This window comes from Eleutherodactylus coqui, chromosome 13, assembly GCF_035609145.1.
Source record: "Eleutherodactylus coqui strain aEleCoq1 chromosome 13, aEleCoq1.hap1, whole genome shotgun sequence".
NCBI classification, from domain to species: Eukaryota; Metazoa; Chordata; class Amphibia; order Anura; family Eleutherodactylidae; genus Eleutherodactylus; species Eleutherodactylus coqui.
The window spans coordinates 52,457,708-52,481,110 of record NC_089849.1 but is presented as its reverse complement, the minus strand read 5'-3'; the positions used below and the strand labels follow the sequence as shown (position 1 = coordinate 52,481,110).

The following is a 23,403-nucleotide window of genomic DNA, read 5'->3' as shown; positions in this document are numbered from 1 at the left end:
AGGGTGAGACGTAGCCTCCTATCTGACAATCGGAGGTATATGCCCGGCACAGTGACAGATTGTTAACTTTCAAAATGGCCACCATGACTGCGATAGAGACCCTCACACAATGTCCACAGGGGCCACAGCAGTGACTGTTGCAATAAACTAACTGCACAGTAACAGTTGTACAATAATCATCAGTTGATACAGCATTTTTCTTGAAGGGAATATGTCATCAGAAAATGGCCTACATAAATTTTTGTGTTTTTAAACATTTTTTAAGAATTTTTGGTGATTGTTTTTTTTTCTTCAACTTTTGATCACAATCTGTATTAAAAAAATTAAAAATCTTAAAATCCTGCATTTGTCACACTGAGCACAGAGCCTAAAACTAGTCTGTCACTTCCTGATCTGTAGAGAAAGCTTTGCAGCCGTCATCTCACTAACATCACAGGCAGGATTACACAGAGAGGTAACGCCTATATGTAGATAATGCAGGATTCACCATAGATATAAGCTGTGACTACCTCCTCCCCCCTCCCTGTGCAGGTCACAGAACATGTCTAGAACAGTCTCCCATACAAGTCAATCGGTCCCCTCCTGTCCATTCTGTGAATGGCCCATGAAGCTGCTGTAAATCCTATCATAGGGCATCGTGTGGTGCAGAAAGGAGTCGTAAGTGGAGATGAGTGAGTATACTCGCTAAGGCACATTACTCGAGCGAGTAGTGCCTTAGCCGAGTATCTCCCCGCTCGTCTCTAAAGATTCGGGGGTGGGGGAGAGCGGAGAGGAACGGAGGGGAGATCTCGCTCTCCCTCTCTCCTCCCCACCGCAACTCACCTGTCACCCGCGCCGGCCCCCGACTCTTTAGAGACAAGCAGGGAGATACTCGGCTAAGGCACTACTCGCTCGAGTAAAGTGCCTTAGCGAGTATACTCGCTCATCTCTAGTCCTAAGCTCTCACTCACGACCTGAAGGTTGTGGGTTCAATCCCTGCATGGGTTCGAGGTAGACTCAGCCTTCCATCTTTCCAAGGTCGATAAAATGAATACCGGCAGAGATTTCAGTATGACCTGAAAGCTCTGTGGAATAAGTTGGCGCTATACAAATAACAAGTCCCTCCCCTTCCAAATGCTGTTAAATGTAGCTCAGGCAAGGTGGCTGCCCCCATAGTCATATATAGAAAATAGAATGGAAAAAAACCTATAATAAGAAAATAAAAACAAATTAGAAAAATGGAATTTTCATATCTGGTGTTAATTAGTACATTTTTTTTTTTTTTTTTGTAATCTAGTCCCTTTAATAAACTTCGGCATTCTATGTCCTTTCTCAAAATACACACTAGCAATTCTAGCAACCCCCTAACTACACACCATTAGCATTTTCATCTCCTGATAAATATTAATACTGTTTAAATATACTGAGTAATCGTTGCCCATGTTCAACTGGGAATTTGTGGATAGAATTTTTTTTTTTTTCGTGTTCTGTTTATTAATTTGCCACGTATGGAACTAATGTGGAAGTGGAATCACTATGCAGGCATGTACTGTATCTAATATTGTAGGAGGTACAGATTATTTAGCTATCATTGCATTCTTATGCTAATCAGCAAGCTGTTATGTGGTCAAATCAGCAAGCTGTTATCTGGTCAGATCAGCAGTCTAGTTTCTCAACACCTGGAATGATAGCGGCAGCCAATCCCTGCTTATGACAGACACCTTTAAATTTAGTGTTGGTATCTTTTACCTGCAGCTCTTTACCTCCGGGTAAGTTAGCCGATATATACATTGCTGAGTGAGTCACAAATTCATTCAGGGAAGGAATGTGAAGACTACGTGCAACAATGCCAAGAATTGCATGACTTTTATGCAAAAAGTCCTAAAATTGGCCAGATCCCTTTTTTTTTTTTTTTTTTTTTTTTTTTTTTTTTTTTGCCTGCAGCGCACCATTAATCCACAAGGTGTCTCTAGCTGCAATGTTTTTTTTTTTCTTTTTTTATGTCCCCTTTTATCTATGGTATGATTACTTTACGTTTTATTATTACCTAGTGTTAATGAATATGGGTTTAAAATTTTGTACAAACTACTCAATAATGTTTTTACAGTGTATTAAAAGGGCTGACCTCAAGTGGACAGTAATTTTTCTAAATGCCGTAAGAGTTTTATAACAAAAGTTAAAGACTTCCTGGAACTTCAGTTTTGTGAATGCTATGACGTAAAGGTCACACCTTACATTGCATCTACACTGACCTGAATTGTGCAAGATGAGGGCGGTATGGCATTGTGGGTGTACTAATCAGAAACTGAGCAGGAAGATGGGTTTGCCACTGTAAATCATCCTTCCATCAGAAATACATTACTGATATACCAAAGATCTGGTTCTTAAAATGGATCAGCATTGTAACAGACATTGCCATACTGTATATTGAGGTGGCCAGGTACAGTGCACAGACCAGAAGAGTCATAACTTTGGATACAGTTGTGAAGACCATCATCCAACTCATCAGAGCTGACACCGCTGCTGATCATACTTCATGGGGACATATCCTGGGTCCAGTTGTGATTTGCTGAGGGTCCAGCTCCTGGTCAATTACTAGAATAAGCTAGCTGAAGTGCTCATTCAATATGATAAGAACCATGGAATACTAGTGACCTGTTTCAAGCCTAGAAACTGAAGTATGAGCAGGAGCCAGGCTTTCTAGGCTCGAAACGGGTCGCTAGCGTTCTATGATTTTTTATCATCTGTTCCTGAACTTGTTGTCTTAACCAATATGGAATAAAAGTCATGTTTTATTTTTCAAGTGCTGAAAGATCTTTGTCTTTTTCTATATCTCTAATTGCAGCGAGATTCATTTAAGAGTATTTGAGTCTGAGGAGTTTTTCATGCACCCTCTTACTAAAGTACAGTTGTGTAGACTTTACTTACTATATGTATATTGCCGTACCAGTCAGGCGCATAGAAACCAATAGCCCTATTTCTGGGGAAAAAATGGCAAATAATGTTTTCTAATCTCAGACATCTGATCATGTTGATTACAGTCTAAGTGGCAATAAATCGATTCTCTTCCATGAGGCAAATATCTGGAGTTTTAACAACCCCCAAAAATGTCAGTAACCCAATGGAGGAAATTTGTGCTCGCACTACAGCATGCATTGACCGATTTGTGACAAAGGTGTCCTACCTTGTTTTAGATGGAGAAGCAGAAGCTGATTGGCTGCAAGACACCGGTCTCTCCCCTCTTATTGGAGACCAGAGCCCTACAGAAGACAATGTCATAATTTTATCGACCCTCACACGAACACAGACCGCAGCGGTACAGCGCCGCCTCGACAGCTATAGCCAGTCCCTTCGGAAACGTTCCAAACAGCCGGCGCGTGATGTCAGGGATGTGTTCAACAGAGTTAGCAAGACTGTAAGTATCCTGAACCACTGTATCTATCTTATAGCCCTTGTATTAATGATGCAAACTAATGCACAGTGTGCATCGGGAAGTCAAAGAAGCTGATGCGGCCATCTTTGTTTGTCCTGGCCCAGAGCGTGGCTTTAACTATACAGTATGTATGTGATTTTTATATAGAACATATATGCCATTAGTCGTCATGTAGAAATATGTTGAATTTGTTCTTTTAATACTTTTTTCTACCTTCAATTTAATCTCCTTATTCTTCTACAGAACATTGTTGTGGAGGCGAATGGAACGGATGAAAGAAACGGAACAGAACACACAAATGGTTTCCCGGAGAACATAGTACAACGTAAGGGAGCCGCTTTATTAATCCCTATATTCTAGATGCTTTACAGCAAGTAGAGCAATGAGCATAGGGAATTGTATAGGAGAGAGGCTACTGGATGTATGTGTTATCATGGGGTTATTAAAGGTGCATTTTACTCCACCTTTGATAGAAGATGGATTTTGTTGACTTGTCTCCTTCCTCTTCTACTTTCAAGCTCTTTCCAGCCTACGTAGAGGCTCTGAAGGATCCAATGTCTACAACATGGATGTAGCTTATTCAGAGCAAGCAGAACTGGGCCATAATGAAAATTGCAAAAACACATGGCAACCCGAGTCTCTACCTGTAAGTATCTTAAAGGGTACTTGTCGCTGGTATGGGCTCTCCCACACATCTGTACAATGCCTGCAAAGAAATGTTATGTGACCCTGTACAACTTTGGATTACATTCATGCGTTATTTTGCACCAAGGCATGCTCCAGGCTTTGTGTGCCTTTATTTAATAGGCAAAGCATCTGTGATCCCCACACTTCCATTCTCCACTCCTTTTAAAAGGGGTTGTCAGGTTATAGAACACCATTGCCTCTATAGCTCCAACTATGTTAAAACAACACAAAAAGCAGTATTTACCCCTCCTCTGGGATCCAGCGCTGTACCCCCACTATCCTCTCCATGTTTGTGGTGGAAAACTATGTCACTGGAAGTCACCTGATCACTGTATCCAATCAGAGGCTGCAGTGTCACTGCCCGTTCTCCTGGCATCAGCGCTCACATCCTGGGCACCACAATGCCAGGAGTTGAGATTTGTGATGCTTCTGCAGTCAGGTGACATTCTCTTCCACCACAAACACCAGGACGATGGCGAGGCTACAGCACTGGATCATCTTGGCAGTGAATGGTTAAGTGCTACTTCTTTTAAAACAGTTAGTCATAGGCACAATGGAGTCCAGAAACCAGACAATTCCTTTAAATTGCAACAATTTTTGTCAATTGGCTCTTAGAGAAGTCCTTAACACAAAAGTCCACATACTTTTTCAACCTGCATTGTGGATGGTTACTCGAAGTGCTCAATAAAAGATATGAACAGTACAAAGGTTTGTTGTGACTTAAGAGGCAAATCAGACCACAATGTATTAACAAGCAATGCAGAAATCCAGGTAATTTCAAGGGGTTCACTTTTTTTTTGTAGCTGTATATGGGGATTTTGTTTTTCAGTCCCTTTGCACTTAGGGCCCTTCTACACAGGACGACTGCTGGGCGCAGAAGTGCCGGACAACCGCCCCAGTGCCAATCGCTCCTTTGCTCTTACACAAGAGTGATCATTGTTCAGTGAACGGAGGTGGAGCAGGCTAGAGATCGTTCCACCCCTCCTGCCTCCATTCCCAGTAAACAGGCAGTCATTCATAAATGAACAACTGCCTGTTCACACCGACCGATCTTTTGATTTTTATGCTTGCATGATCTGAATGATGAACAAATTATTGCTGATCGTTCAAATCATGCAAGCATTTACACTGAATGATTGATTCATTCCGATTCACGTGATCCAGGGGGAATCTGAACAATAATCGTTCGGTGTAAAAGGCCCCTTGAGATTGCAGTTTAGTAAGATCAATTAATTAGAGAGTGAAATTGCTATTGGACTGGCTTAAAGGGGCATGTACCTTTTTAACAGATTCCACTTTAACAATCAATTAAAATGGACTTTCCATACTCGCTGTCTGCATGTAATCTAATGTCTAAATTTACATGGTAACATGATATTGTCTGAATGCTTGGACATGCTGAGACAATGTGTTATAGGAACTTGGGGCAAACTGAAATGTTACTAGTCTGATTATTGTGAAAGCCTTCTGTCCGCTTCACTGGATGCATACGAGGCGCTAATAGTCGGGGTGAGGGAGTGGTTTGATCCCTAACCAAAGCACATTACAGTCTGATTATACAGGGTGGTGCAAAACTTTAAATCTGATTTCTTCCTTCATGAATTGACATCCAATAGCCAGAATAACATGAAAAGATAGAAGAGCACTATGTTTTTACCCTCTTAATGACATAGGATGTACAGTTTTATGTCCCGTACGTTTGGGGTTTGTATGGAGGGGGATTGGGTAACCGATCCTACTCCATATAATGCAGGTGCCAGTTGTTTCTCACGTTTGACTCCCGCTGGCAGCAGCTGGGATTGGGGTAAGTGCTGATTGCAGCTGTTAACCCTGTGAATGCCACTGTTAGTTCTGTGCAGAATTGGCCTACCGACTTGACACCTGCCAAATCGCCAACATCAACTGGGGAAGTGCATGAACTACCCCTCCTCATCAGGGTTACTTGCCGACTGGAAGACGGTAAAGACCATTGACATGAGAATTCAGTTATCACTAGTGGGAATTTATAGTAGTAGTAAAGATTTTCTTCACTTCATGCCCACGACCTTATGACGTGTCTTACTCTTGCTTCTTATGCCTCCAGCATTTTCAGATACAGAAGGGAAGACTTGGTGTCACGCGGGTTTCCGACTTGTCTTCTCTTGACATGAAGCAGGTGCCTGCACTCGCTCTCATAGAACTGACTGCACTTTGTGATGTTTTAGAATTGGATCTAAAGAGGAATAAACCACCCAAGCGTAGGCATACAGGTTAGTATGTACCCATACCGCCATCGCTTGGGCATCCATATCATTATTAATATACTAGTACAATAGTGTATAGCCTACATGCCTAGTAGATTGGTTTTAATACATTTCATGATGATCTATAGACTAGCTCCACAGCTCTTCCTAGTTTTGTATGGTTTTTGTCTCTTAGAGAGTCGATTATTTGGAGTATCTCTCACCGCTCTTCTGGAACAAGATCGAAAGCTGATTACCAACACACAAGTCCCACTCCTCTTACAGGCGGTAAGGACCAAGCTCTGCCATTTATCTTCTATGCAAGTTGTCTCTAATGTGTTCTATAAACAATTCTCTTATTAGTCTGCACAGTAGTCCTTCTTATTAGAGCTGCAGTAAGTTTCCCAGAGCTGCTCTTCCTTCTGTAATTTGTCACCCAAAAGAAACCGAAGTTAGTCGAATTGTAAAGGTCCGTTTACATGCAATGATTATCACTCGAAATTCGTTCAAATGATGGCAAATGAGCAATTATCGTTGCGGCCATTATGTGCTTTTCGCCTGAAGGATGATGATAAGGTGAGCTTAAAATCCATTGTTCAGCAACAGAGAGATAAACTATATCTCAATAGACTGCATGCTGTGTTCTCTGTGGGAACCGGGAGATTACATTGTATTCTGGTGGTAGCCCCATCAAAAACAATGCAGCTGTGTGCAGAGCCCAACCCACATGCTGGGCTCTGCAAACAGCTTCTGGAGGCCCTCTTACATGCACATAAGGATGATAAAGTGTTAATGGACATTAGTGTCTATTAACACTTTACGCAAAATGATCACTAAAGCTTTTAATCGTATCTTTGCATGTAAATAGGCCTTAACTCTTTCCACCCAGCCTAGACACAAGTATAGCCACTCTTGGCTTCTCTCCGCTTTGCTCTCTCTCTGTATGTCAGCATTGAGTTTATTAGACCAACTGTGCCTCTTTTGAATAGTGCACTTCACTAGAATGGAAATTGGCATTGGGTTGCATGTATAAATCTGTAGTACTGGTATGTGACTATTGAATAGATCATAATTAAGATTTATATATTCTGCAGATTCTGAACTGTCTAGAAAAGAATGGTCTGGAGATTCAGGGTATTTTAAGAATCTGCGGCTCTCACGCTCGAATGAAGGTAATTAAGATTCCTGGTGCTAGGTGTTGTACCAAATCTGTTCAGTATATTCCAAGATCTCAGTAGCCCCATTCACCTGGGATTGTGGCATGAAGTCTGGTGGCTGGGGCGCCACTGTAAAGGGTAAACTAAACCTGCGCTATGCTCCCTTCATTCTCAGAATCGGCGGTCAGAATTTCACCAACCATAGAGCGATGGCGATATTTAATCACTTATTTAGGTGGGACTAATCTTTAAAACTATCCATGGTAGTATCCATTATTTTCTACCAAACTAATGTCCGAGTGTACTGTGTTATTAAAGAAAAATGGGACTGACCAATACAGTGGGTCCCAACGGCCTTACAATGGGGTCAGTCGAAGCCTCTGTCATGGTTTACAATGAAATCACTAAAAATGGGAGAAATCAATAAAAAAAAAATCACAGAAGTACGAGGGCAGGTAAAAGCACCACTTCACAGCAGCATTTAGAATAGAGAAATGGATTAGATTACACAGGTTCAAAATAGTGATGAACAGCCACTCCCACACCTATCACATGTCCCTGTACTAACTAAAGAAATCATCAAAAGAAGGGACAAATCTACTCAAAAATCACAAAGGACGGCCATACTTACAGATCTCCTGATGCAGGAGCGCATGGACTGGTACAAATAGTACTTTGCAGCAGCATACAGAAGGCAAAATACTATACTGAGACTACACAGTTGTAAATTACTGATGAATAACACACCTACTGTGCACTGTGTGATTTACTTGTAAGTTGCAGGGCAGATGGTCTGATTTAATAGTAATGGTGTCACTAATTATAAGCCTGCATGGTGCACCACACATCAGTAGGACTGGCACCTTATACAAGCCTTATCTATGTACAAGTGTAATACTAAGCGGCTCCATCAATGTATGGTAGGTGTGTCTGAGGGGTTGTTCATCAGCATTTTGCCTGTGTAATATCCTCCATACAGCATTTTGCCTATCTTGCTAGAAATTGCTGCTGGTACCTGCCCTAGTATCTCTGCATCCGTAAGTATGTGAATTTCCATTGCTATACTTGACATCAAAGCTTCAAACATGGCCTCAAATGCATATGAGAAAAGAACTGCTTCAAATTTACTTCCTGTGAGCATATAAGTGAAAGATTGCTGTCCCATTTCCTAATATGTTGTGTTATTCCCTTGCAGTCCCTGCAGCAGCGTCTGGAGAGAAACTTCTATGCTGGTCTCTTCTCTTGGGATGAAGTTAATCCACATGATGCCGCTGGCCTTCTGAAGCTTTTCCTCCGAGAGCTGCCTGCCCCACTGCTTACTGCAGAATATCTACCTGCCTTCACTGCTGTCCAGAGTGAGTACTACTGCAGCCATGTGTACATAAAGATGGCTTACTTTGCTGAAATGGCAACAGGCAACAGCTAGAAACAGCCAGGTCCTCTCTTTATTTGGCCAGTGAAATAAGTTTTTTAATGACTTAGAGTAGCTTCATCCAAAACTAAAACTTCAGTTGTTTTCGTAGAGGTAGCTCTCCTGCAGTAAGGGACTCCCCTAAAGGGTGTACTATGCTTAGCAATGGAGCACCAAGATGGCCGCTCCAAGCAGAACTGGGCATGCTCCCCCGGAACTTTTCTAGTGAGATGATGTCAGCATTATGAAAGGTTTTGGAGCTGCACCACAATGCAGATACTGTTAGCGAGTGGAGTTGTTGCTGGGGAGGGGCAACCGCCTACAGAGGACCAGAGAGGAAAAGGCAGCAGGAGTCGGGGCTTCTAGATGTGATAGGGGCTGTTTTGAGTTACTGCTGTACAGCCTGAGTGATCGCTGGGATCCAAGGAGAAGAGCCGTCTGGAGGACAGAGTATGGGACTGTGTAGTAGAACAACAGACCATGACCAAAGAGGACACAGAGGAGTTTAACAAGTTGTAAGTGAGGCTGGCATCAGTAAAAACCGCTAATTGTGCATGCCAGGATGACCGTTAAACAGGCTTATTTTGTAGGACTTGGTCTTTACTGGTCCTCGCGGACTGTGATAGTGTCACAAGGATGGAAGCCTACTGGATAGAGATGCATCAGCGGGAGCTCTAATGCTATGAGGGAAATGTATTAAGACCGTTATTTTAAGTGGCAGTCTTAATAGCATTTTCCCCAATGCACTATGTACCTAATGCATGAAGAGATGCATGCCCCTTCATGTATTGGATACATCATGGCGGCTCCATGCGCCTGCATAAAATTGGAAGCCAGGTCCAACCTGGTGTACATTTCTGGTATAGTTTACATCTCGTCAAACAGGCTTTACGTAACAAATATAGCTTTTTTTCACCCGTTCTCAGCTATCGGGATCTAGCGATGTTGCCCCACCCTCCACCCACTGATTGCCGTGGAAGATGACGTCAAGCAGAAGTCACCTTACCACTGTTGCCCATCGGAGGCTGCACTGTCTCTATTCTCAACTCCTGGCATCATGGTGCCCAGGATGTGAGCACTGATGCCAGGAGAATGAGCGGTGATGCTGACTGTCACCTCACTTCCACTGACCTGATTCACAGCAATCACCAGATGGACGGCAGGGCAACATCGCTGGATCCCCGCAGCTGAGGACAGGTAAGCTCTGTTAATTTAAGCCATTTAACTAGAGATGAGCGAGCGTACTCGCTAAGGCAGACTACTCGAGCGAGTAGTGACTTATTCGAGTACATGCCCACTTGTCTCTTAAGATTCGGGTGCCGGCGGGGGAGAGCAGTGAGTTGCGGGAGTGAGCAGGGGGGAGCGGGGGGGGGGAGAGAGTGATAGAGAAATCTTACATCCTACAGCCAACAGCATTTCTCTCGACATTTGATCTTTTTGTGTTACTTTATGACCAGCGTGGACAAGTTACTGCGGGATGTTAGTAGAAGACTTGTACTTATACGATGCTGGAGGTTCTGCATATAAACTATTATGTAATGACGATGAAACCTGGGATCGTCCTCATTGTGCAACAGGAACGGGTTTATCTTGTATACCTTCCTTTTATCATCTTTGCTGGTTTCATCATGTTTTCTGTGATAATTTTACTTTATTGTATAATGAAGAAACTGAACACTTTTACAAAAAAAATTTTTATTGAATATTTTTCAAACAGAAATCACTGATTTAAAGCAAAGACTTCAAGCTCTGAACCTACTAATCTTGGTCCTTCCAGAGGCAAATCGCAGCACCTTGAAGGTAGTCTTACTTGATTGTAGTCTGTCTGTTCAGTCAGCGTTACCCTTCAACACCCCCACCCCCTGCAAAGTGATTGTGGAATGCTAATGGGCTAGCATGATAGCCAGTAGAGATGAGCGAGTATACTCGGTATGGTCAATTGCTTGAGCGAGCATTGCCTTTAGCGAGTACTTGCCCGCTCGAGACAGAAGGTTCGGGTGCCGGCGCTGGGGAGCGGTGAGTAGCGGCAGTCAGCAGGGGGGAGTGGGGGGGAGAGAGGGAGAGAGAGATCGCCCCTCTCTCCCCTGCAGCTCCCTGCCTGCCGCCGGCACACGAACCTTTCATCTCGAGCGAGCAGGTACTCGCTAAAGGCAATGCTCGCTCGAGCAATTGGGTCTAGCGAGTATACTCGCTCATCTCTATTAGCCAGTGAAAACTCCTAGGGCTGCCGTGCATAGATGCCTATGATGCTCTGCCTGTGGCAGGGATTCATAGACCTTTAAAAAGCACTATGTACTGCAATACTGACGTTTTTAGAGTCCAAGCGATTACATAGTTGCAAGTTCAAGTCTTCTGTGAGGACTAAATAAAAATGTACATTAAAAAGGCTTACTAAAGTTTTTTTAAACATTAAATATCTTTAATGCAAATTTTTTTTACTTAATTTTTTTTAAACCATTAAGAAAAAAACCCCACAAATTTGGTATCACCATGTTCATAAAAGTCAGAACTATTACAATATCACAATATTTATCCTACACAGTGAGCATTGTAAAAAAAAATGCATTTTTTTGCTACTGCAGCTTCCCCCCAAATTGAAATAAATGAAATAAAAATGTATGTACCCCCAAAAATGGTGGTAATAAAAACTACATCTCAGCATGCAAAAAGGGAGCCCTCATACAGCCCAATCAACAAAGAAATAAAAAAAAAAGCTATGGACATCAGAGTATGGCGACAAAAAGCCCTTTTTGTTTAAAAAAACAACTTTATTTCTTACAAAAAAATAAGCATTTGTTCTCACTGCAATCATATTGCCCTACAGAACAAAGTTCACATGTCATTTTTACTGCACCATAAACTCCCTAAATCTAACCCCCCCCCCCACTTCACCCCACTTATATTTTTTAATATACCACATAAAATACTGAAAAGTATAGAAGTTAGAAGAAACAAATATTACCGTATATACTCGAGTATAAGCTGAGGTACCAAGTTTTACCCCAAAAGCAATGGGCTGCGTGCAGGGATTTTCGGGGAAGGGCTTTAAATATAAGGCCTTCCCTGAAAATCATCCCTAACGTGTGTAAAAAAAAATAAATAAATACTCACCTCTCCGCCACTGTTTGGGCTCAAGCGCGCCCAGCTGCTCGATCCTCTGGCAGTGAAGTTCTTTCAGCAGGCGGGGATTTTAAATCCCCCCTTGCTGAAAGGGCTGTATCTGATTTGGCTGAGTGCTCAGCCAATCACAGTCATCGCTCATCCATTCATTGAATGACAGCTGAGCGCTGCCTGTGATTAGTCACAGCGCCCAGCCAATCACAGGCAGCGCTGGGTCATTCATTGAATTCAAGCACTCAGCCAATCAGATACAGCCCTTTCAGCAAGCGGGAATTTAAAATCCCCGCCTACTGAAAGAACTTCATTGCACTGCCGGAGAACCAAGCGGCTGGACGTGCCTGAGCCCAAACAGTGGTGGAGAGGTGAGTATATTTATTTTTTTACACAGGTTAGGGATGATTTTCAGGGAAGGGCTTATATTTAAAGCCCTTCCCCCCCAAAATCACTGCACGCAGCCCATTGCTTTCAATGGGGCCGTCGACAGCAGCGGTGGCCCCATTGAAAGAAATGGTGCACGGACCGGAGTATAAGCCAAGGGGGGCTTTTTCAGCATAAAAAGTGTGCTGAAAAAGTCGGCTTATACTTGAGTAGAAATGGTAACTCCTTTCCACAAAAAACAAGCCCTCATACAGCTATGTTGATAGAAAACTAAAAGTTATGGCTCTCTCCAGTCTTGAAGAGGTTAAAGTCAATGAATGATATTTTTGGTGTACAATGCATTGCACCCATTCATTAGAGTGGTGTTTGGTTATAGCGGCTCGGACCCACTTCAATAAGCTGTAATATCAGCCACAAGCACATGGACAGATGTCCTGCAACCATGTCCATTTCTAACATCAGACATCCCCTTTAAAAGGCATCCATACATAGAGTATACTAAACCTCAAAAAAACTGGACTGTATCTCTTCATGTATTAAACTTCTCTGTCCTATTTAATATTTGGCACCCCATTCATATGTGCACTTCTAATTGAAGGCTACATCCTGTTCATCTCATGTACCTGAGATGATACTGCTGTATGTCACTTGTCTTTTTATGACCATAATGACTTATTCCCCTGGCTTGTAGGCTTTGCTGGAATTTCTCCGTAAAGTGGCTTCTTATGAAAAACGTAACCTTATGTCGTTATGGAACATTGCCACCATCATGGCACCTAACCTTTTCCTTTATCGAGGGAGCGGTGGTAAAAGCCAAGAAGGTGGAGAGAAACATCAGGCGGAAGGGGTGGCTGGCCTGGTCATGGCCATGGTGCATTACCAAGATCTGTTGTGGACGGTGAGTTCCTTTTTTTTTCGTTTTTTGAACACATACTGCCATTTTGGTATGACGGGTTAGAAGTATAATATGGACTTGTCTCTAAATCATGTTTATCAAGCTCAAAAACACTATGAACACCTGACCCCCTCATGTTACAGGTATGTCTAGCAAACTGGTCGGCCAATTGTCTAATGGATATGGCGGCTTCCTTACACTTCCCCGATGACAGATATCTCGGGAAAGAAGAATCAGGCTTTTGGATTTTAACATGTTTCATCCTTTTGTTCTCAGAGGAGATAAGCCACCACCAGAGGGGTCTGACAGCAACTTGCTCATCTCTTCCCATTGAGAATACATGCACGCTCAGCCGAGCCAAACGTGCATGTGTGTGGAGGAGTCGGGAGGAATAGCTGTTGACCAATTTAAGCATTTGTCTAGCAGCTGTCTGAAGTGTTTGCCCAACTTTACCGTTATATGGGGCAGGGGTATTGGTTGGGCAAAGAGTTCCTGTTTCCTAGGGGACCTCTGAGGATGAGAGCCCCGGGACCAAAACAGAACTAGTCAGTATTATTTAGCATTGTATGGTGGTGGTTTCTGGGTACTGTAATATAGTATTTTTTGTGGGTGTTACATGGCAGTATTATACGTGGTACTTAAGGAAGTATTATTTGTGCACTATGTTGTAGTATTATATAGTCTATATATGACAATATTGTCTTGGAGGTATTATGTCTTGGGCTGAAATTCTGAGGAAAAATGGCAAATAGGGGCTACTTATTGCCCATGGACCCATTTTCTATAAAACAAGCCCAGATAAGAGTTGGCAACTACTCAGAATCCAATTCCCATAGAATGCGGAAAGTGGCTGTACGGGTTTAAATATATTTAGGTTGAAAGTGATTTTATGTTTCTGCCTGACTCTGATTGATTTTAGTGTTTGCGGTTTCATTATTTAATGCATGGACTTTATTATTATTTCTTCTTTAGGTTCCCACCTTCTTGCTGTCCCAGGTCCGCAAGCTAAATGAGAGCAGCAGTAAGAGATTCAATGAACGACGGCTACTCAATTTCCTTCGCAAAATGAACATTGACAAGGAAAGGCCAGAGAAGAATCACACGGAGGTGTGTAGATGTCCAGAGGGCTTTACAAGGGCACATGGCACGGTTTCGGTTTTTATTGCATTTTTTAAATATGATGGCCAACATAATAGCATGGCAGGACTGCCTATAACAATGTTTTATATTTAGCTTTATATGTTGCTTACACGATTGCTATTCCTGCACGCAGCAAACGCCACATTCCTATGTGATCATCATTTCAACTTCCGCCAATATTTTCAAATAGCTCAAATTCCCGGGGGGCGAAATCTGGCAATTTGGTTTGGATTTCTTAGAGTATTTGTGAGATTTGACACATTGTATGCATTTACAGTACAAGCATTGTGGATGGGACTTTAGAAATTTCATCCATATGCCGCAGGCAAAACCTGCATGAATTGACCTGGGCATCTTCAGTGTAGATTCCACCTTTCCAAATGACTGGGTGAAATCTTTTTGAAAATTGCGCAAATTTTGCACTGTGGATAGCTTTTCTGAAATCTCCTTGACAAGGCGTGAAGATTCTCTGCAATGAATCTGCAGCATCTTCAAAAAACTTCTACTGATTCTAAATTCGCAGAATGCCGATTTCTGCTGCGGAAGACAAGCCTTGCAATGCAAGGGTTAAACTCCACAACAGATCTGCTTCAAAAAACCACCACCAAATCTGCATCATTTAGCTACAGATTTGGCGCTGCGGTTTTCCATTGCAGAAAGTCTATGAAAGATACGGCCTGTATGAAGCTAAAGCTGGCCTAATGGTCTTTTTACAGGGAATGAGCTGTTGGGCAAGCAATGGCACAACAGCTCATCCCAGTGGTGCTCGCTCCTGCGCTGTTACACAGGAGCGGGTATCGTTGGCATCGCTCACAGCGCTGCTGGAATGGAGACTGAGCGGGCCGGGGCATTTATATGGGATGTTATCATTCAGATTGTAGTAGGAGTGCTGCAATCTGAATGATATTCGTCCCGTATAAAAGGACCAGAAGGGTGCAGAGTTACCCTTAGAGGGGCATTTTCTGCTGGCTTCATTCCCGTGAATGTCGGCTTGTATCATTCAGTAAAGCATAGAACTGAACAAATTTTACTTTGAACTTCACAAATTAAAATAAAATCACTATTTCCTCCTTTCTTATTTGCAGCCCTGTAAACAGGTAAAGATTCGGGCATCCATGTTTGTGAAGGACTCTCTGGCTATTCAACTGAATGAAGGCACGCAAGCAGCGGATGTCTTAAAGAAATTCCAGGAGCATGTGAACCAGCGGAACTGGCAAATGGTCAGCACCATGGGCCTTATCAAATGGTACAGATCTTTAATATACAGCTTCAGAAATAACCTTTTATTTTAAGATTAAACATAGGTATTCTAGGCATTTACTATTGATGACCTATCCTCGGAATAGCTAATCAATAGTTGATCGGCTGGGGTCTGCCGCTTGAGATCCCTGCTAATCAGTTGATTGGGTGTTTGCTGACTGCTATACAATACACTGACTTCCTGACTCCAATCTGGTAATCAGAATAATCCCCAGATCTCCAACCCTTCTGAAGTAATCTGTGACAATTAATGTAATATAATGCTCAAGAAAGGCGTCCAGGCCCCTCTTGTACTCTTTTATTGAATTTCCTATCGCCACGTCCTCAGGCAGAGAGTTCCATAGTCTCACTGCTCTTACAGTAAAGAACCCCCTTCTATGTTTGTGTAGAAACCTTTTTTCCTCTAGACGTAGAGGGCGCCCCCTTGTTACAGTCGTGGGTATAAGTAGATAATGGTAGAGGATGTCCCCTGACATATTTATACAGTTATTAGGTCGCCCCTCAGCTGTCTTTTTTTTTTTTTTTTTTTTCTAAACTAAATAATCCCAATTTTGGTAACCTCTCTGGGTATTGTAGTCCACCCATTCCATTTATTACTTTAGTTGCCCGCCTTTATACCTGCTCAGGCTCTGATATATCCTTCACGAGTACCGGTGCACAAAACTGTCCACAATATTCCATGTGTGGTCTGACCAGTGACTTGTAAAGAGGAAGAACAATGTTCTCGTCATGTACCCCTAGACCTCTTTAGATGCACCTCATTATTCTATTTTCCTTGGCAGCAGCTGCCTGACACTGGTTGCTCCAGTTAACTAAAATCCCCAAGTCCTTTTTTTTGTCAGTGTTACCCAAGTGGTTTCCCATTTAGTGTGTAATGGTGACATGTATTTCCTCTGTCCATGTGCAGAACCTTACATTTAGCAGTGTTATTAGTAATTAGCCACTTTTCTGCCCTCAACTTATCCAGATCCTCTTGCAACTGTATACTGTTCCTACACACTGGAATGACCTTTTGTCGGAGAATAAATGTAGACAGAGACAATCTTTGAGTACCATGGGTCCCTAGGAACAGCTAGGGCCCGTATCAAACTTTTACTTAGAAAACTTGGAAGCAATTATTACAAGGCAGTACGCTTAAAGTCTTTTATAGTGCAGGCAAGACAAAAGATTTGAGATCAGGGAGGAAACTCAGGATGACACTGGTCCTGCAGTCTGCGTTATCTGCCAGGAACCGCTCCTGGTGGGGAACACTCCGGAGGAGGAAAGGGGTAGGGTCACTTCACAGACACTCTGAAAAAAAAATAGAAATGGTGTTCCTCTACACGGTGATCCTGGCTCGGGACGGCCACATAAGAAAATTAGACAGTAAAAGACTTGCTTAGTACCTCTGCACTGGCCTTGTCTTAAAGAATTACTTACAAAAGCTTTCTCATGTTTGGGGCTCACTCAACTTACATCCAGAATTCACACATCACAGGAAATCTCGCCTCCGCTTCCATCTTCACCACAAGGAAGCTGAAGGTGCTTCCATGTGGCTCTGTGTTAGGTGGCAGTCTGGTAGCAGACAAGATGGAACTCCTTTTCTGCTCCCAGTCACTCCTATTTATACCTTCTCTCACACCACATAACTTGACAAACTTGATACATTTACATGCAGGCTTGGATTTCATTAAACGTTAACCTCTCAAACGCTGCAGCTGTGCAACACACATACTGGAAATGTCAAGCCTGGCTTGCACAGTGCATCTACATCAGACAAACATGTGACATTTATGGGGGGGACCAGGTTATTCTGTGTGTCAATATTGTAATGGCCCAGCACATCAAAGTTCTCATATCGCGCCATTAAAACAAGGCAAGGGTCAACAGCTAGACACTCGACCTGAAGGAGGTTTTCAATCAGTCTTGAAATGAGTAGCACCTTTAACAATACAGACTACCTCCGGCATTGGCGGCACCCACAATATACCTGATTGGCTTTTCACCAAATGTGTGGAAAACAAAGAGTCCAGTTCTGCTTGAGATGATTCCCTCCAGCTTAGTAGTATAGCATCAGAGGAGAACTGATCCTATAGAGTTCCATTGGAACAGGCTGTGTCCGGTTGCAAGAGCAGGGCATAATGATAAATACATGCACTTTTTTTCCGGTCATAATTTTCCATGCATAGCAAACTAACCTGCACTGGCTCATCATGATCAAGTATTTCATTATTACCTGCCCTTCTGAATTAACTGTTCTCCTCTTTCAGTAACAGTTCCTTTGTGTCTTCTAACCTGGAACTTTATGAAGTTGGAGGAAATATTGGTAAGCATTTATTAACTTCTCTCAAATTTAAAGAGACTATCACTTACCCGTAGGCCCAGAGGCGTAACTTGAAGCTCCTGGGCCCCAATGCAAAACCTGGAACGGGGCCCCCAACTATAATGCTTTATTCATAGTACTGGGTTCCCTATATGGAGAAGAGAGGCCTTATGGGCCCCCCAAGGCTCCTGGGCCCGGGTACAACCGCATCCCCTGCATCCTCTATAGTTACGCCCCTGTGTAGGCCTATAAGCTAAGCCTATGGGCTTAAAGCAGGTAAAGGGATATAAGTCTTCTACTTGCTTACCTTCCCTGTCCTTCCCCGAGTGTCCGTGCTGGAAGCCGCCACTCAGTGCATTGAGCAGCACTGATAAGTAGTCCGTATAAAGTTAAACAGGCAGACTACTTGGCAGCGCCGCTATGTGCCCTGACATTGGAATAAGGACTGGAGGAAGTAAGTATAACGATTAGTGGAGGGAGAAAAAGTAATTAAACCTTTTGAATGTGATAACCTGTAGATACCTCTTTTTGAAGCAGAGATTTACTTTAAAGGAATTTTTTAAGCAAATACATTTGCTGACCTCTCCCCAGGATAGGTCATCAATAGTTGATCAGCTGGGGTCTGCCGCTAATCGGCTATTCGGATGCCTGCTGTCAGCTATGCAATACACAGTGGAACGGAGTGCTTGTGATTGCAGGCACAGCTTTCATTAAAAGCAATTACCAGCGCCCGCCACTAGGAGGGGTTCTGCTCTGTTCTTCTGTGTATTGCAGTGCTGACACCAGGTATCTGAATATCTGATTGGTTGGAGTCCTGAATGGCAAACCTTAGCCGATCAACTAATAGATGACCTATCCTTGGGATTGGTCATTGATAGTATTTGAGTGGAAACCCCCTTTTTAAAAGTGACTTTACACAGAGCATATCTGCTGCAGGCTTTTTGTGCAGAAGACCCACAACAAATGCACTGCAAATCCTTATTGGCCAAATCCGGGTTTTTGTTGAAGTACCTAAAAATTTCAACGGTTGAATTCTGGAATGCGTTAGACAAATTAGCCATTTCAACCCGGTAAAATATGCCGCTGCATGCGCAAAAAAGCCTTGTTCAGTGTGCAGATATGTTGTGCTGAAGCACACGCCATTGCGCATACGCTCGTGTGAAGGAACTCTCACTGTGGATTTTGATGCAGAATTGCAGGAAGGTTTAAGCCATTTTCAATTCTGCATCAGAATCCACAGGTAGTCCTGCAGGCTATGGTATGGAATTTATCTCGAGCTGCGATGTGTCTTGCAGGCTAATTCTGCTCATGTGAAAGGCCCCAAAGGGTTTATGTGGGTTTGGCTTATTTCAGCAATGGGAGATAAGTGGTGACAGGGTTGTCTTGCCCCTCCTTATCTATTAGCTTCTTTAGCTCAGATAAGGTTTGTTAAGTTCTTGTTCCCAATGACTGACAACCTTGGGAGTCTATCAGATCCTTATGTACCCTATAGTGTCAGCCGATTGCCTCCATATAGGCAGGATCTGCTAACTACAATGTAATGTCTATGGCCAGCTTTAGGTAATAGCAAGTTGTAATGCTATCTGATATGTCTTACCTAGGTGAACACTGCCTGGATCCGGATACCTATTTATTGGACTTGTACAATGCCAATCCTAATGCAGAATGGGTGATTAAACCAAGACCTCCTTCCACACCTACTGTATAGGGGCCTCTTACTGCTTTGCAAACGGTCATGATATTGCAGAGCCCTGGAGATTTGGAGCCCCACTTGGAGACCTGGAGTCTAATCTAGCTGGGCTCTACATACTAGGAGCAATACATTGATGTGTATTGTATAATCGTCGGATCCTGCCTTTTATATCGAGAATATCAAGTGACGGACACTTTTGTCACTGCCCCACGACAAACATTTGGCTGGGAGAATTCATTCTTAACTCTACAATGTGAATGGTTAATCAGGATCTCCGGAGTGATGAAGCTGCACTTTTTCAGCACCAGAGGGCACTTTTCCTCCCTGTCGTATTTTGTACACCGTTTTTGTGCGATTCGGCATTGCACGATGCTGTCTGTTGATTCTACATGTCGATGCTGAGCTAGTCTCTGTTCTTTTTTTTACGTCAAGTTTTGTTACATCTGTATATAATATACAATAATTAAAACATGAATTTAATGAACGTTTATTAAAAAAAAGATTTGTGTTCACAAGTGTTTTTTTTTGTTTGTTTTTTTAAATGCACATTCCCTCTTTTCTATGAATTCACAATGATTGGTGAGAGGCCACCGGGTTCTAGTTCATTAGGACCGGCAGCTGTAGGAGACTCTGAAGAATGGCTGTAATTATGTAATCAGCGCTGAGCCTGTAGTGCTGGGGAACAAAACCATGTAATGGGGTGCATTAAAGATGATGGGGGGGGGGTCACCAGATACAAGAATTAACCCTTTTTCAGATCTCCTGATTTTATATTTTGTCCCATCTGTGTGCTTCCAGCCGCAGGATTCCTACAGTAACCTTGCTCTGCTACCCTTCCCATGACATAGGGCTACGGGCATGTGAATATGCTGAAAAGGGAAATAATAGCTGGCCAGCTGCTACAGAATGACGAAGCGCAGACTTTTAACGAAAGATGGCAGCTTGTTTTCCTATCTGCTTGAGCAATATATCCATTATCACCTTTTTATGGTATTTTGACGTGTTATATTTGTAAGGCTTTGTTCTCACTCACACACACTTTTTGAATTGTGCTTTTTTTTCCATAGAAAACCATTGTTAAAAAATGTTGCTGGCTTTTAAAAAAAAATTTGTCTTAAAACAAAATGACACCCAAATGACGTAGCCGTGGGCATGAGCCCTTATATAGGCTACAAAAGAAGAAAGAGGGGCAGGATGCAGACCATTATATTACATAGAGGGGGGGGGGGGGGGCATAGGGGAAACTTTTATATATGCTACAGAAGGAAGAGAAGGGAGAGGAGGACATGGTGGAAACCTTTATATATGTTACAGGAGGGAGAGGGGGACATGATGGAAACCTTTATATATGTTATAGGAGGAGAGAAGGGAGAGGAGGACATGATGGAAACCTTTATATATGTTACAGGAGGAGAGAAGGGAGAGGGGGACATGATGGAAACCTTTATGTATGTTATAGGAGGAGAGAAGGGAGAGGGGGACATGATGGAAACCTTTATATATGTTATAGGAGGAGAGAAGGGAGAGGGGGACATGATGGAAACCTTTATATATGTTATAGGAGGAGAGAAGGGAGAGGGGGACATGATGGAAACCTTTATATATGTTACAGAAGGGAGAGGGGGACATGATGGAAACCTTTATATATGTTACAGAAGGGAGAGGGGGACATGATGGAAACCTTTATATATGTTACAGGAGGAGAGAAGGGAGAGAGGGAGGACAAGATGGAAACCTTTATATATGTTACAGGAGGAGAGAAGGGAGAGGGGGAGGACATGATGGAATCCTTTATATATGTTACAGGAGGAGAGAAGGGAGAGGGGGACATGATGGAAACCTTTATATATGTTACAGGAGGAGAGAAGGGAGAGGGGGACATGATGGAAACCTTTATATATGTTACAGGAGGAGAGAAGGGAGATGGGGACATGATGGAAACCTTTATATATGTTACAGGAGGAGAGAAGGGAGAGGGGGACATGATGGAAACCTTTATATATGTTACAGGAGGAGAGAAGGGAGAGAGGGAGGACAAGATGGAAACCTTTATATATATATATATTACAGGAGGAGAGAAGGGAGAGCGGGAGGACATGATGGAAACCTTTATATATGTTACAGGAGGAGGGAAGGGAGAGGGGGACATGATGGAAACCTTTATATATGTTACAGGAGGAGAGAAGGGAGAGAGAGAGGACAAGATGGAAACCTTTATATATGTTACACAGGGGTTATTAGGAAGATAAACACTAGAACAAGGGGGTACAATCTGGGATTAGTTAGGCAAAATATCAGAAGCAATGTCAGGAAATATTTAATGAACGTTTCATAGATGCTTGGAATAAAATTTCAGCAGACATAGTTGGAAAAACAGCAAAAAATGAATTCAAGCTGCCCGTTATCAGCCGCTACATATCCTAAGAGAGAGAGAGAGAGAGAGATAAGACAAGGGCAGACTAGATGGAACGTGGGCTTTCCCTGCTGTCAGTTTTCTGTATTTCTATACCATTGCACATTCATACTATTCTTCATTTTTTCATTCACATTGCACAATACGTCCCCTGTTATTAGCATGCAGCACGTTGACTGACTCCGTTGCTCACTTTCTGCCATCCATTTTGAATGAATGCTGATGTCGGACATTTTGTCCCCTGTAATGTCAGCAGCACTTGTCACTTGGCGTCATGCTCCCTCCCTCCAAACTCCATCGTGCGTTATGACCAGAGGGTTTTCAAAACATTGCTGAGATTGTCTGTCGTGCTCAGTGCCTTGATTAGCTTCTCTGCTTCCAAGCCATTCAGCCATGGAAATGATGCCTCCGTTATCAGCAAAGTGCAGGCCTCACCGTTGCCAAGCAACCGGGATTGGTCCAAGGCTGAACCTATCCGAAATAGCTGCAACCTCCCCAAAAATAGCTTAGCCTTTCACAAGAAGTAGAGATTTATCATAATGACTGGGGGCTCGGAGATATGAAACTGGGGATATTCTTCCATATTTAGGGGGTGTGTGGCTCTGCGCCGATTAGAGGACTCTGCACGTAGTAGACTGCCTGAAAGCAATATCGTACACTAAAACCCGTTGGCTTTTTTCCCCCCTTCTGAGATGCATAGTATTAACTCTTTAGATGCCCTTTCTACACTCATGTCTTCCTTATAACCAGGGACATCACGAAGCTCTAGTGGCTGGATGCTAAAGCTTTCCTTGTCTCCTAACCAGCAATCTCTCTCATATGTATGTGATAACATCCGTCTGTACCGAATCTATAGATTCCATACTCATTACTTATTCTTCACTGTTCTTCTATGCGTCATTGGGGTCTTTAGGTACCTCAGAAATAGGGGCTTCCCGACCCACATCGCAAGCCTCTCACCCAGCCAGTATCCTACTGCACACTGATGAGGGGCAATCACCCCGAAACTTTCTGTCTGTTCATGATTATCTTTTCCTTCTGGAGAAGACTCTGGCTTTGGCTTATATTCCCAGTCATTGTTAGAAGGTTTGTTAAATGATCTTTAAGAATGCTATCTTCCAATAGGTGGCGCTGCAGAGGTATTCTTCCATCTTCTACATGCATAAATTTCCCAGAGGAGCATGCATGGCCTTGTAAGTCTCATCCCACCTACTAGGTGTTCTCCCTAAGGAGAAACTATACTCTCTTTGGCCCACATCATAGGCTTCTTACCCAGCAAGCAACCTCCTGTGCATTGCTGCAGGGCAAAAAAA

The 23,403-nt window shown here is 42.9% G+C and overlaps 1 protein-coding gene across 2 annotated transcripts in view; it reads left to right on the top strand.

Annotated features, from left to right (window-relative positions):
* ARHGAP40 (Rho GTPase activating protein 40) overlaps nucleotides 1-20,192 on the top strand; it is a 48,579-nt gene extending 28,387 nt beyond the window's left edge. For both annotated transcript variants that reach the window (XM_066587342.1, XM_066587341.1), the window contains exons 3-15: nucleotides 3,174-3,394; nucleotides 3,656-3,737; nucleotides 3,931-4,058; nucleotides 6,183-6,348; nucleotides 6,518-6,609; nucleotides 7,416-7,493; nucleotides 8,674-8,833; nucleotides 10,607-10,689; nucleotides 13,079-13,285; nucleotides 14,255-14,389; nucleotides 15,508-15,668; nucleotides 17,932-17,987; nucleotides 19,586-20,192. In XM_066587342.1, coding sequence (XP_066443439.1) covers nucleotides 3,174-3,394; nucleotides 3,656-3,737; nucleotides 3,931-4,058; nucleotides 6,183-6,348; nucleotides 6,518-6,609; nucleotides 7,416-7,493; nucleotides 8,674-8,833; nucleotides 10,607-10,689; nucleotides 13,079-13,285; nucleotides 14,255-14,389; nucleotides 15,508-15,668; nucleotides 17,932-17,987; nucleotides 19,586-19,692 — 1,676 coding nt within the window. In that variant the 3' untranslated portion in view covers nucleotides 19,693-20,192. The remainder of the gene's footprint in view (nucleotides 1-3,173; nucleotides 3,395-3,655; nucleotides 3,738-3,930; nucleotides 4,059-6,182; nucleotides 6,349-6,517; nucleotides 6,610-7,415; nucleotides 7,494-8,673; nucleotides 8,834-10,606; nucleotides 10,690-13,078; nucleotides 13,286-14,254; nucleotides 14,390-15,507; nucleotides 15,669-17,931; nucleotides 17,988-19,585) is intronic.
* Nucleotides 20,193-23,403: the final 3,211 nt, after the last annotated feature.